Source organism: Desmodus rotundus, chromosome 4, assembly GCF_022682495.2.
Source record: "Desmodus rotundus isolate HL8 chromosome 4, HLdesRot8A.1, whole genome shotgun sequence".
Classification (NCBI taxonomy): Eukaryota; Metazoa; Chordata; class Mammalia; order Chiroptera; family Phyllostomidae; genus Desmodus; species Desmodus rotundus.
The window spans coordinates 11,841,140-11,855,391 of record NC_071390.1 but is presented as its reverse complement, the minus strand read 5'-3'; the positions used below and the strand labels follow the sequence as shown (position 1 = coordinate 11,855,391).

General features: G+C 52.7%; 1 protein-coding gene across 6 annotated transcripts in view; it reads right to left on the bottom strand.

The window, feature by feature from the left end:
* AFAP1L2 (actin filament associated protein 1 like 2) overlaps positions 1–13,159 on the bottom strand; it is a 92,525-nt gene extending 79,366 nt beyond the window's left edge. For 2 of the 6 annotated variants that reach the window (XM_053923059.1, XM_053923060.1), the window contains exons 1-3: positions 12,876–13,159; positions 7,340–7,393; positions 4,627–4,827 (exon numbers count right to left, since the gene is read on the bottom strand). In XM_053923059.1, coding sequence (XP_053779034.1) covers positions 4,627–4,735 — 109 coding nt within the window. In that variant the 5' untranslated portion in view covers positions 4,736–4,827; positions 7,340–7,393; positions 12,876–13,159. The remainder of the gene's footprint in view (positions 1–4,626; positions 4,828–7,339; positions 7,394–12,875) is intronic. The other 4 variants (XM_053923063.2, XM_053923064.2, XM_053923062.1 and 1 more) reach the window with 3 other exon arrangements.
* Positions 13,160–14,252: the final 1,093 nt, after the last annotated feature.

The following is a 14,252-nucleotide window of genomic DNA, read 5'->3' as shown; positions in this document are numbered from 1 at the left end:
AGCCTGGGTTGTGGGGACCAGGTCCCCGAGATGCCTCTCAACTGATCAATGCTTCTCTCCCTCTTTCTCCCTCCCTTCCCCTCTCTCTAAAAACTAAATAAAATTAAAAAAAAAAAACTAAACTAAAGGAACCCAAACATTTCTTCAGGGACTCGTTAGCCTTCAACTGTAAACTCCGTTCACATCCTTTCTTCATCTCCTTTTTGACGGAGACATCTACCTTCTGGCTGGTCTGCAGGAGTTCCTTGCATGTTCTCAATGTTAACTCCTTGTAGGTTTTAGACACTGTAAATCTCTCTACTTTTTGACAGCTGCCTGGTAGCTTTGTCCGGGGTGTCCAGTCATGAACAGAAGCCCCCACCTTTGCCGTAGTCAGACTCTGAGAAAACGTGAGGACACCAACCATTTCCCAGTCACACAAGTGCATGGAGTCAGGTGTCATGGACGCAAAGAGGAATAATGGCTTTTGGCTCTTGAGGACCTCACGGCCTCCTGGGAACATAGACTTTCCATCAACTATAACACGGACACAATGACCATGACCAGGGAGGGTTGTGCAAGGTAGACTGAAGGATCAAGGGCTTCAGGGGTCAAGCTGTCAAGGCTGGGTGAGCCTTGATAGATGAGCTTGGCAGGCAGCCCTGAGGGGAGAACATTCCAGGTCAATAGAACAGTACATTCAAAAGCCCAGTTTGGGGAAACACAAGGAACCCAGTGTGGCTGGGGCGCAGATGGAAATGAGGAACGGGCCATGTGCAGAAGGGGCTCAGACTGCCCCCAGCGCACAGCATGTCTCCTTGCCCTTCCCATAGCCCTGGTAAGCTGTCCTAGAGACCACCAACATTCAAAGAGGTGGGCCTCATTCAGGGTCTTCAGAAATAGGGGCTCACCTTAGTTGCAGAAGTAGTGAACAAAGTCTTAGAGAAACTCACAGACAGACTATTCTAGAAAGAGAAGGGTGCAAGAGCATCCAAGTTAAGCTACCGAGGAGGACGAGAGACATCCATCGGACAAGTGTCATTGTCCCAAAGGAAATGAGGACTTCCCTTCCTGGCCTCAGGCTGGATGCTGCTCTTGCTGGATGCAAGTTCCCGACCACAAAACCTCCCAGCTGCCAAGTGTGCTTGCACTGGAAATGTACCGACTAAAGTCATTGGTGATGCAGTGGAATCTTACCCAAGACTCCACCAGCTGCTTCCTCCTGAAGCTAACCCATTTTCACACTCAATAATGGTCGTGTTTTTAAAGGGAAGAAAAGCCATTTGTAGAAAATATTTTGTTCCAATCTATGGGATTGCCTTTCTGTCTTCCAGTAAGAGAAGAAATCTATATGCAGAAACACAAGGCAGCCAAGTAGGAAGGCATGGGGTACAGGGCGCTGTGCAAGGTGCAGTGAGGAGTTAGACTTCAGGGGTCAAGATGTCAAGGCAGATAAGCTAGGAATCCGTTAAGTCACTCCACCAACAATCACAGGACCTGGCGCTTTCCATTTTTTCTACGCTGCCTCAGCCTCCCCAGGGCAGAAAAATAAGTCTCGTTGCAGGACATTAATCCTTTATGGGCGCTAGGTAAATAGCTTTAGCAAATTTTAAGAAAATGGGCTGATGCTTCCTCATCTCCAAACACACACGCACATGCACACAGACCAGGCATGCACACATGCACGCACGTCCCTGTCATGCCCAGCACCTGTGAAGTGAATGCACTTACTTATTAGCTCCTTCACTGTAGCCCCACCAGATGTTACAAGATATGTCTGGGGCTGCGAGGATGCAAAAAGGGGGAGAACCCAGACCCCCAAAGATCGGTGCCTCCCATATCCCTCCGAACTACCGAAGGCATTTTCCCACACAACCCCTGTGACCACTTTCCGGAGATGACTCCCTACTGTGCCGCTAGGGGAAGGGAGGTGATTGCCTAAAGCCACCTCCACACCCTTGAGGCTTCCTGCTGAGGACAAGAGGCTCGGGCCTGAGTCAGAAGTCCAGCTGTAGAGGCTAAAATGGGCCAGAGCCCACCCCCTCGCCCTGAGTAGTGGGCCCCTCGTTCTCACGCGGAGGATGCAGGTTACTGGTCTGCCCTTGGCACCAACATCAACAGCTCAGTGCCTCCCTGCACCCTTGAGAGCCTTGGGGCCCTGCCTCGGGGGTCAGAGAGCAAACCCCCCCCCCCCCGCCCATGCTAAGAGATTCACTAATGAATTAGAGCCTCCCCAGTCTCCTCCAGTCCTGAGTGGGGACCCAGGGGTGAGGGCGCGGGAAGGAGTCATACTTCAGAAGGATTTGATCTTAAAAGCAACAGCCTAACTTCTCCCTCTGAGAACAAACCAGCCTTTCCCACTCTCAAGGGATGCAGAGCATGGCAAGCCGGGCCTGACACCTGGATCCCATAACTCTTGGAGGAGATTTGCTCACAGCCTGAACTGTTTACAGTTACACGCACCAAACCCACATCAGATGGGCGGGGGATGGACGCCTGCCCATGGAGGGGCCAGGAGGTCAATGGGAAAAATTATTTTAGTCCATGTTGAGCCTTCATGTTTGGAACTTTTATCCAAACTATGGCGCGTTCTCATGCTCCCCCCGTGTGGATGCCAGGCCCTCCTCTAAGGCTCCTTTCCAGGGAGCTGGGGATAGCCGGAGGAGGAGCCCATGCAGGGCCAGGGCTGCTGCTTCCACCCTTTGCAGGTCAGCAGGGCACAGGGCTATGTGAGGACTCACAAAGAGGAGGAGAACTATTTCCTGGGAACCCTGGTCACCGCGCCACTAACCTGCTCTGGGCCAGCTAGGATGGCTGGCAAGGTCTCAGGGTGAGTAAATGGCGTGGGCCCTGGGGGCTGGGGAAGGCAGCCTTCTGTGTAGCAGGCCACGTGCAGTGACACTTTCTAGGGCCGGACGAAGCAGCAGGGCCCAGGCCAAACAGATTTTCCCTCAGGCCTCCTCTTCGAGGAGAGAATGAGATGCTCTTCTTCTGGCTGAGAGCAACCCCCATGCTCCCCGCTGCGACTCTGAGGTCATCCACTGCTCCTGGGGGAGCCTGGGATTCAAGCCACAGCTACCAGACACGAGAGCCCAGGGCCACCAGGGACCTGGGGCCAAGGGGAGACTCTATTTCTGGGTCTTTCTGGCCTCAAGTTCTTGGGGCGGTGAGGGGGGCCTTTTCTAGATTCAAGATCCAAGAGACATGACCAGAATTGGCAGGAAAAAAAGAGACAGTGAGAGAAAATCAAGAGGGGAGAATAAGTGAATGAAGGAGCAGGAAGGAGGGGGGAAGAGGAAGGAGAACACTGCACAGGCAGGACCAAGCAGGACCCTGTGTGCCCCCAGGGCACTCCCTTTGGGTGATGGTTTTGTCAGCAACCCCTCACCTGCTTTGCCCCAGGCTAACCTCCAGGGTGTCTGGGATGTCACGGACTTGAACCAGAGACAGGCTCCCACTGTGTCCAATGAGACCCGAGCCTCTCCCAACTCAAGGATCTGCAGCTCTCTCTCAGGACATCACCAAGGCCCCAGACATGGAGCTGTCACAGCCATCCAGACAACCGCACTCGACCATCATACCCACCGCGACCCTCAGCCACAATTGAGCAACATTGACCGCAGGCCCCCCTCCAAAACATGCTAAACAGCATGTAATCTGACTCCGCCCTGCCTGTCACAGACCTGCAGCATCAGACAGTCGGGCGGGAGGTGTGAGGCTGACACTCGCTTCAGTCAGCCATGGTACCCAATGCTGGTATATCCACCTTTACTTCCTCAAAAAATATTCTAGAAAGGGATTCCACAAAAGGCCTGGTGATGCTAAGGACAGTAGGGTGGTGACCATCGCAAGTTCAAAAGGAGTCTGGAATTGTAACTGACAATATTTGCCAAGAAGACTCTACACTCTTAACAATGGAGATGAGATGCCCCAGGGAAACTTGCCCCCATTTAGGTTCCAGCCCCAATGACAGGGACACAGAGCACCCAGGCGGCGTTCCTTCCAAAAGGGCCACATTTGAATTTTAGTAAATCAATTCAATATGTTCTAGGACTGTGGGTATTAAATAAAAGAAGTCAGTGAAATCTCCAAACAATAAGCTCATTCAACACAATCTTTTTCCTCCCCCCATCTGGGGACTTGAATATAGTTCACATGAATAAATCCTGTTGTGTAAAAACTGGGGGGGAAAAAGGAGGTGGAGGATGGAAGGAAATGGCAGGAGTCCCACTTGGTGGTGGAACAGGAAGGCTGAGACAGTCCCCCGACCTGAAAGGAGGCCAGCGTGCCAAGGTGGCCTGGGGAGATGGTGGCAACCCTTGGCCATCCAGGTTCAAAAGCACCTGGAATTTCCCCACCTATGCCTGCTCAGTGTCTCCTCTGCAGCCCCCCTTGTCCTTGCTCTTAAATTAGAAGTGGCCCTTGGGCTGCCCCTGGCCCTTCCTATGTGGCCTATCCCCAAGCCAGGCCTGACTGAGCACCAGGGGAGTTTCACTTCCAATGTGCACCAAAAGAATATTTCTTGCCTCCCTCCCATCCCCAAATTCCTGGCATAAAGCGGAGATAATGAGAACTGAGAGCTGCACCAGCTACAATACGATTCTGCAAATCTCCCTGAACAACCCAGAAGGGGTGAAACACACCCACCTTGGTGAGTGACTGGCCACTTGGGCTTATTTGCTATTGAGAGGAGTTGCACCTGTGAGGTTCTGTGTAAATCATGATTGAAAGCAATGTGGGCCCGTACAGTCCTCATGCACGGAAGTTCTACAGCCTTCTGACAAGCTGCACTCGGGGAAGATGGGAAGACAAATCCAGCACTGAGTCATTCAGCCAAACACCGTTCGCCTAGAAAACATGCCATTGATTTTTCTTAATGGAAATCACTGAGATCTTCAGATTCCACTAGGACCACCAGCCTGCTGCCCCTTCCTTCTCTTGGGATTCCACACCCCACGTCCTGGACTGGTGCAGCCAGGCCTGGGGACTCTGCCCTTGCAGCGTGAGGCTGTCCCCTGCCTGGACTCAGGAGGGGCTGATTCCTCATGCCACGTGGTACTAGGTGCACTATTTTGCTAAATCATGGGTTCTGCAATCAATCCTAGCTAGCTAGCATAGACAGGCTGGACTGCCAAATACAGAGAGTCAGCCAGGAAAAATTATGGTGCAGACTCGGGTACTCAATTTCAATTCAATAACTTTATTGGTGGGGAAAAAAAATGGTTTGCACAAAGGCTGCCAAAGTCAATACATTAGATCCATGTGTGTGAAGAAGCAGAGTTCCCAGGGTGGGGACCGGGGCGCAGGCTTCAGTGAGCCATGGCCCTCCTGGCTCGTCGGCTGCCTGGGTTTTAAGAAAACTGTCCTCTTCTCTAAGTAGACTGAGAGCTTCCACCATCACCCCAGGTGTGCCTAACAGAAAAGTCCGTGAATCTGAGAAGGCATCGAGCAGCGTTTTTGTTTGGTACCAAAATTCTTCACCCTCTTCTGCTGCTCCTCCAGATCACTGCAGGCACGAGCACCCCAAGGCCTCAGGTCCTGTTTACAGCCCGTGATGGCCACTGGTATGCGTGATGGAGTCTTTCTTTACCTTCAACCACAGCATTGCCAACTACTAGGGTTTGTTGCAAACCCAGCTTTCTGGAGTTATAATGTACACACGGAAATTAAAAAAGCCCTGTTAACTGCACAGTTCTGACTTTTCCTAACAACCCAGGGCTCTGTGACCACTACCACCATGAAGATTTGAAAAATAAAGATTTCCATCATCCCAAAAGTTTCCCTCGTGCCACTTTGTGGCCAACCTCATCCTCCAGCCTCAGCCACTACCAACCAGGGTTCTTTCCCTGTGGCTGGCTTTCCCCAAAAAGTCACATAAATGGAACCACGCAGTGTGTAGACTTTTGAGTCTGGCTTTTTGTCACTTAACATACTCATGTGTATCACTCGTTGTTAGTTACCAGCTGCTCTTGTCTGTCTTGGGCTTTGTGCTTTCTTGTCAACAGAGATGAAATGATTGGCTCCAGTTCGCCTTGGCTGTGGAGAAACCAAATTCTTCATCTAGGGCCTTTTAATAAAACTGAGGCCTGGGAATACGGTGGCCAAACATCTCTGCCCGGGACTAAGGGGTCTCCTGGGACACCGGACTGTCAGTGGGAAAACCAGGCAAGCCCCAGGCAAACCGGGATGGTCGGCCGGCTGCCCTCCTGGGAAGAGCCACCTCTGAGATTCCTGCTGGGGAGCAGCAGGTTGCTCGGGCTGAGCTCCCTTTGTTGGTTTAATCGCCAGCACGAGGCTGATTTGCACTGTGTGCCGGGGCTGAGCCCCCGGTCGGAGCTTAGCTCGCCAGCCCCACCAGGCCTGCGGCTGTCTTTGAGGTCCCCAGGAGAGGCTCAAGGAAGTGAGGAGAGAACTAGGGGGTCTGCTTAGAAAACAGCAGAACTTCTGTTCCTGTTGGCGCCCCTCCCTGCTCCTCTCTAATATGTAACAGCCACAGAGACCCTGGGTTCGTTCTCTTTTACACCAGTCTGGTGTGATGCGTGCAGGCCTCCTACATTTTCTATATGTTCTTCCTGCTCCTCCCTCTCAATGGGATTTATGGTTGGTTTGTGGAAGCTAAGGAGGGAGGAGAGCCAAGTGACAGAAAATTAGTACAGAGCTTGAAGTTCCTGTTAGACTGTCAGGCTCTCTCCTACACAAACTTCCTGGGACATCGGAGGAAAGTCAGCCAGGGCCAGGATGGGGGTCCACAGATAAGGCTTGAGAACAAGCACTTCCTCACTCCTTTCCTCCCCAGCTGACATCGAGAGGAAGGGGAATACCATACAGATGCTGTCTCTTGGAAGCTAGGTTGTCTGGGAACAGGCTGAGCATCCCCAACTAGGCGCCCAGTAGCTTCGAAAAGCATGTGATGGCCACAGCTGGTGCCCAAAGTAACTGTGAGGACCCCCATCCCCAAGAAGGCAGAAATGGGAGGGGTCAGAACCACGTCCCAGAGGTTTCAGTGCACCTGCTTCCCTGAATTAACTTAACTGAATTGTCTTTTCTCACAGTATATTCCAGTAGCTCTTGGAAAGTATTCCGCCAAGCAGCCAGTGATGCAGGTTAGTAATCATTATCCTCATTTGTACAGATGAGGAAACAAACCCAGAGACATTAATTGACTTGCCCAAGGTCGCGCAGCGAGTTAGTGGCAAAGGCTGGATTAGAACCCCGAGCCCCAGAGTGCCCAGGCTGGCACCCAGCTCCATGAGGTCCCTCAGCCTTCCATCCAGAGCCTGGGCACGGCCAGGTCTGTGCCCTCGGGAGCCCTGGAGGCCAGGTGCGCTGCTGCAGAGGGCACAGACAGGCTCATACTCACAAGCAGAAACCTGCAGGATCCTTCTCTGTACCACCAGACAGCAACACCCCTGTGCTGGAACAGACAGAAATAAGGCTCAAGTCGGGAAAGCTCAGGGCAGCCCCTGCAAGCTCACATCTCCGTTTCTGAATGTGGCTTTGAGACTGTACTTCATTCCCCTCTGCTCTCAGGGCCAGAACATGGTACCATTGCCTGTAATTCCTTCCTTCCCTCCCCAGTCATGGCCTAGGGGCTGGGGGGAGGGGCGCTTGGAGGAGAAAGACAAGATCCCTGCCTTGAAGGAGCTCAGCCTAACAGGGGAAACAAACACATATACAAATAAGACAATGTGGCATTAATCCAACAAATACTTGTTAAATACCGACGACTGACAGGCACTGATAAGGCTCTACCTAAAATAGTGAGAGAACACAGGGAAACTCCGGGGAGGCTTCATGGGAGAGGAGGCATGGGGGCTTGTTCCTGAAGACTGAAGAGACAAGGAATGGGTCTGAAATGGCTTTGAGCACTTCTTTCTAAACAAACCCTGCTGTTAAGAATTCTACCCTTTAGAAACTCAAGCGCCAGGGATAGTATATCCTGTTTCTGCCTTTCTGAGTTCTAATCTCCTTAGGCCTCAGTTGGTCTGTCTCTCAGACAGGAGTGTTCCCAAAGGCGGCTGTGGCATTACTAATCATCTTTGGAGACACCGCCATACAAAAGTCCTTGAGAGACAAATTCCCAACATGGCCACTGGCATTCTCTTTCCCAATAAGTCCACTGCTCTCTGCTCTCAACAGGAAGTTGGCTTTATTTATAAGAATCACAATTCTAAACTGACCTTTGTTGGGCTACCCACATTCCCTCCCTCATTCCCCTCTCCCCCTCAAGACAGCCTCCTCCCTCCAAAGATTCTTCAGTGACCACAAAACAACCAGCACTGAACGCTCAGAAAGTCAAACAGGCAAACACTGAGGCCGTTTTCTAGGTGGGGAAACTGAGGCCTGGGGAGCTCAGTGACTGGCCCAAGGAAACAGAACACACGGGTCTCCTGGTTCCTAAGCTTCATTGCCCTTGACTGCTCCCCACTTTCCGCATGGGTCAGCCGGGGCTCTGGGCAGAAGTGCCATCCTCCTTTGGCTTGGTGAAAAGTCTCCCTTCTCTGAATGACAGAAGTCTTCAGAGAAACATTTCCCATCATTAAAGGGATCTGGAAGAAAACTGGCACAGCTGCCTAAGCTTTGAAGCTCCTTGGCCCCTCCTGGCCCTTTAATTGTGCTGGGAACCAGCCCAGTTCCCAGAGCTCCTACCCCTTCAGAAGAGGGGAAGGGCTCAAAGCAGAATCCCCCCACCCTGCCTGGTCATTCAGCACCAAAGGTGACCTCTCCATAGTCCTGTCTCTGCCAAAGCATCAAGGGCTCCCACACAAAGAGCTTCAAAGTCAGAAGAGCTCAAGGTCAAATACAACCATGAGCAAACCCTGAGCTTAGCATCCTGAAGCATTACGTTTGAGATTGTTTTCAAGCAGTGTTCCCACAGCCTTGTAAAGCCTACAATAGCTTAAAGTGAATTACGTTTGATTTCTGCAAGTATCACAGGATTTGGCAGAAGCACACCATGTGAGTATTGGGGGGGATCCATATCACCCCCCACTTGCTTTAATTTTCCAGGTGAGAAGTTGTGTAATTACTTATCTTTTCTAGTACTTCTCAACCCTGGCTACACATTAAAATCACCTGGACACCTTTATGAACGACAATGCCGAAGCTGCACCCTTAGACCAATTAACTCAGAATGTCTCAGGTGGGGCCTGTGTATCCGTTGTTTACAGGGCCCCTGCGAGCCCCAGGTGTGGCTAAGGTTAAGCACCACTAGAACTTCAACAGGGGAAACCTTGGGCTCCTAGGCATGGAAATAGAACAGAACAGAGGATTCCTCTGAAGGTAAAATGACTATTATTAACCAGCCCATCTCTTTTAATTAGTTTTTCTTTTGCAGCCCTTCCTGACCACAGATTTCAGGAATCCCATATAAGCTTTCAAGTATTTTTACTGGCTTGTCTCTTCCCAGCTCGCCTCTCTCTACCTTGCCGTACCCTAAACAGAGCCCTCTCCTGGGAGTCAGGTGATCCAACTCAGACACAAAAACCACGCAGGAGAGTGGTTACACTCGCACCCACGGTGACCCAAATTTAAGTGGCTATCTCTACACAAGTGTGATGCAATTTCAGGAAGCTTTGGCGTGGAAGTTCCAAATGCGAGCCCCAGTAGGTCAGTCACTTTTGGCCCTAGACACACTCGCCAGCTGGAGGAGCAGTAGGAACCAGAATCCTTGACCACATGGTGAGCTCAGCCAATGGGCTCAGGCAGCCATGCGAGGATGCCCTTAGGAGAGGCACCAGTATGTAAACATGCAAGGGCAGGAACCTTTCCAAGGCTCCCCGTAGAACTCAGCACTGCTTATACAACACTAACGAGATTCACAAACTAGGTACAGCAACTCTACCATCACTGTGTAAGAAATATTTATTTTTAGAGAGAGGGGAAGGAAAGGAGAAAGAGGGAGAGAAACATCAATGCGTGGTTACCTCTCGCGCATCCCCCACTGGGGACCAGGCCTGCAACCCAGGCACGTGCCCTGACTGGGAATTGAACTGGCCACCCTTTGGTTCACAGGCCGGCCCTCAACCCACTGAGCCACACCAGCCAGAGCTCCACCATCACTTTTAATGACAGCTCTCATAAAAGCTCCGTCTCTCTGGGAAGACACCCCACCCTTGTTTTTGCTCGAGAAGCCATGGCTGTCTAGCAGAAGAGCTTAGAATGAATAGGGACAAAGTCTGGAAACATTTCTGCACTAGACCTAGGGTGATATTCCCAGTATTCTTTAGCTCCAGACATGTCTTTACCTCCTCCAAAACCATGGAAAATCAGGCCAGCGCCTACAAAGGATAGCTAGTTTTGGAGGGTGTACAATATGTAACATGCTGGGGAACATGGAAAATAACTTCTGCTATATCAACTGCTTGATAAGACTTACAAATTAGAGGAAACATTTTGAGACTCTGGGGCCAGTGATGAAGCATTCTATTTATGTGGGAGAGGGGAGAGCTCAACATCGGGAATTAGAAACATAGAATGAGGTGCTTAAATAACACATTTTAAAAAACACTATCACCAATAAGAATTCTGCTTACATTTGTCTGTGAGCCACAACAGATCTTGGTTTTTTTTTTTTTAATTTAACACTGTTGTTAAAACCACTAACCCTCATCCCATAATTACTCAATCTTACCTTGAAAAGGGGTGGGGCCTCAACTCTGACAAGCAGGAAGAGACGAAGATTCTAGGCCAAGTCGTTGAAGACCGGGCCCAACATGCTTTATTTTGCACAGACCAACATTTTAACTCAGTGAGTGTTCAAAATACAGCGCATCTGCATCTGCTTCTCTAGAGAACGGGGAATTTTACGAGGAGGTTGGGGGAACTCCCAAATTCCTCAGCTGAAAGGTAGAATAAACCAACCAGCAGCACCCACCCATAAGAATTGACCTTTCCCCAGAGTCCAACAGTAAAAGATGAGCTGGATTAGCCTCTGCAATTCAGATAACTCTCAAATGTATCTGCTTATCACTCTGTGTCCAATTTATTGCAAAATGATGAGGCAGAGGCATGTGTTACAAAAACATCAACACTCAGAACTGGAAGTGAAGTTTCCTTCAGTTGGCAAAATGCCCCTCATGTCCAGGGTAGGAGGATTTTCAGTTCTCAAGAGGAAAAGATAAGACAGAAGGCTTCCTCAGGTCAAGGGCCAAGTCAAAAACTGTTAATACAAAAAACCTTCTGGTAAGAACCGGGCATTGGGAAAGCAGACCCCAAATTTGCCTTAACTTAGAAAGATTTGAGAAAGTAGCTTGCAACCTGGACCTAACCTGGAGCTACCACAATTCAGGAGTGGCCGTCCCTGAGCTGGAAGGAATGCCAGTGGCCAACACTTCCCCTCTAGAGGGCAACTCAAGTCCTGAATTCCCAGGGCGGGTCCTTCCCAAAGGGCAGAGGGGACAGAATCAGGGAGGGAGCAGCAAACTGCCATTTTATAAGGAGAGGGACTGGCTTCCCCCAGTCTCTGAGATTACGTAAGGGCACATTCAGTGATACAGGCATAAACCTGACTTGGTCTCAACAGAATTTGAGACAAAACCCCCACCTGTTTAGAGACGTGTGAGGGCTCCAGGGACTATTCACAGAAAGACACAGAAGGTTGCCAACTAATTTAACCCTGTAACCCCAGCTGGCTTCCCTCCTCCTGGCAAAGCCCTTTCCTTTACACCTGAAGCCCTGCCTAGAATTTAGGTATTTCGCCCTCAACTGTGACCAGGTGACTCGGATGAGAAAAAGCTGTGAGAAAATCAAGAGACGCGGCTAGTTTAGGGAACTAAAGCCGATCCCTAAACTTTCCTTACTGTCAGTTTCTGAAAACAAACTACTGGGAGTGAGGTTCCCTGGGAAACCGAGCATTCGCCTTTCTTACTCTCTCCCCGGGGGAAATAAATATAGTAACGGTATTTCCTCTGTCAGGTTTGGCAGAGACAGCGCAGGACACGAAAGTGCAAGAGGCTTTCCCAAATAGAGCGGGGTAGAAGGCGCCCCCAGCGTCCCGTTTGAGGGGCAGCTCCTGAAACTCCTTTTCCCAAAGGTCTGCAATCCGAGGCTCCCAGACTCCAGCCCCAGGGCTTCCGAGCACGGGTGCGAGCTGGGCACCGGCGTAACCGGGCCGGCCCGCCCACCAGGGTTTGACCGAGATCCCTGGCCCGGGCCAAACCCAAAACTTGCCCAGCTGCTCACTGGGCTAAGCCCTGGGCTCCGGGCGCCTCCACGCGCTCCACCTGCAGGGCACGCGGTTTGCCCCCACTCCCAACCCCTGCACCCCTCCCCTCTTGGAGGGGTAGGGCGGGGGAGAGAAAGCTCGGAGAGGGACGGCTACAGGAGCAGCGGGGCGACTGGGGCGGCCGGACCTTGGTGGGAGTGGGGCCGCGCGCCCACCCCGCCGCCAAAGCGCATCCCCGCGCAGGCTCTTTCCCGGGGTCTGCAGGAAGCCTTCCACTCCCGCTGGCGTCCGGGCGAAAGGATCCAATAACTCTCCCCTTTCCCCCGAAGCCGCCCCTCACGGTTCCGACCTCACTCTGGACCTCCTCGGGCCCCAGCATCGTTCCAGGGCGGCCCGGGATGGGGGTGGGGGGGTCGCCAAGCGCACACTCTCTCCTCCAACAGGTGAGAGGCTCCGCCACGCCGACCCCAGCCCTCCGCGCCCTGGGAAGATCAAAGGGTCCGGGCCACAGTCACCACCCAGGAGCTCACATACCCACCCGCGACGAAGCTGTGGCCCCGGTCTTCGGTCCCAGTCTGGGCTGAGCAGGGCAGGCGGCTGTGCTCACCTGAATCCCAGCGGGATGTGAGGCACACGAGGTGACGGACGCGCCATCCCTAACTCTTTTGGGCGCTTTGCGGGGTGGGGGGGAAGAGAGTGGGTGCACGCAGAGGGAAACCCGTGCCCTTACCTTTGTACCGCTCCATCGGGGCCTCGGCTCGCGCTCCCTGCCGCTCGGCTCCGGCGCTGCGCTCTCGGCGCACAGCTCTGCGCCGGGGGCGCCGCGCTGGCCCCTCCCCGTGATGTCACGCTCGCTGCCGGACCTCCCGGAGAGGCTGCTGCCCTCGGGGCCCTGGGACCTGGTCCGCGCCCGGGGTGCCGCCCCCACCGGGGAACTGCCACCACGCAAGTCCGTGCGCACCCGGGCTCGCTCCCCTCCCCGCCGTTTGGCAGCGCCTTCACGTTTGGGCCCCTGCGGCGGCGGGAGGGAACTAGACCGGGACGTGCCCACACCCTAGGGGGAGGCTCCGGGGAGCGGCCGGCTCGGGCGGGCCTGCATGAGCTGTTCTTTCAACTACAGGGATGCCAACCCACTGCCCGGAGGAGGAGACTGAGGCTAGGCCGGGAGGTGGAGATGTGCTTAGGGCGCCTCCCGCTTAACCCTTGGGCTGGCTCGCATTTGCCCTTGGTCTTCCTCGAGGGGAGGCCAGGGGAAAAGGTGGGGACAACGGATCCCTGCCCTCGCGCCTGCCCCAATTCTTTGGGAATCGTTCCCACCCCCTCGCAACCTCCCCAGGCAGCCCCTGCCCTCGCACACACAAGGGCGTGTGAAACGTCTACTTAACGCCCAGGTTCCCCAGGCGCCGTCGTCCCAGGCTCTCCTGAGAAAGGTTAGAATTTCTAGTGCCACCTGGACAAGTCATGCAGCTCCCGTGCCTGAGCGGCGCTGCAGCCCACCGCCCCGCGGGGTGGCAATCCGTAGAGAGCTCAGCCGTGCCTCTAACTCCACCGCAAGTCGCTGCCACCCAACGCCACATTCTGCCCATCTTTGCCATCTGCCCCTCCAGGGTCTCAAGATAGCCAAGTCCCCTCCAGCTGTCCCCAAAGGAAATCCAGGTTTTCCTTTAAACTTTTCGATTTTCACTTTTAACTCAGTCAAGGTTTGTGCAGGCCCCCTGATTGTTCAACAAGCCTTCCCCAACTTCCTTGAAGGAACAGTGAAGGGAGATTTGTTGTTTTTGCTGCTGTTTTCCAAAAGACTTCTTAATTCTTCTTGGAACAGCAGATTTAGCCCTGATGGTTGGAGACCTTTGCCCTAGCAGTCTTAGAAATATTTTTCTTTGTTATTGTTAGCAGCTAATACCCAGGGAGCCCTCCCCCAAAACCAGGCACGGTGCTAAGGGCCTTACATGCAATGCCTTTAATTTTCCCAACGTTCCTGTGATGCGGGGACTATTATTACGCTGGCATCTGCTTGAAGAACCTGAGGTTTACAGAGGTGAAACAACTTGCCCAAAGTCACACAGCTGGCAAAGAACAGGCAGTAAATGGAGGTCTGCTGCTTCCC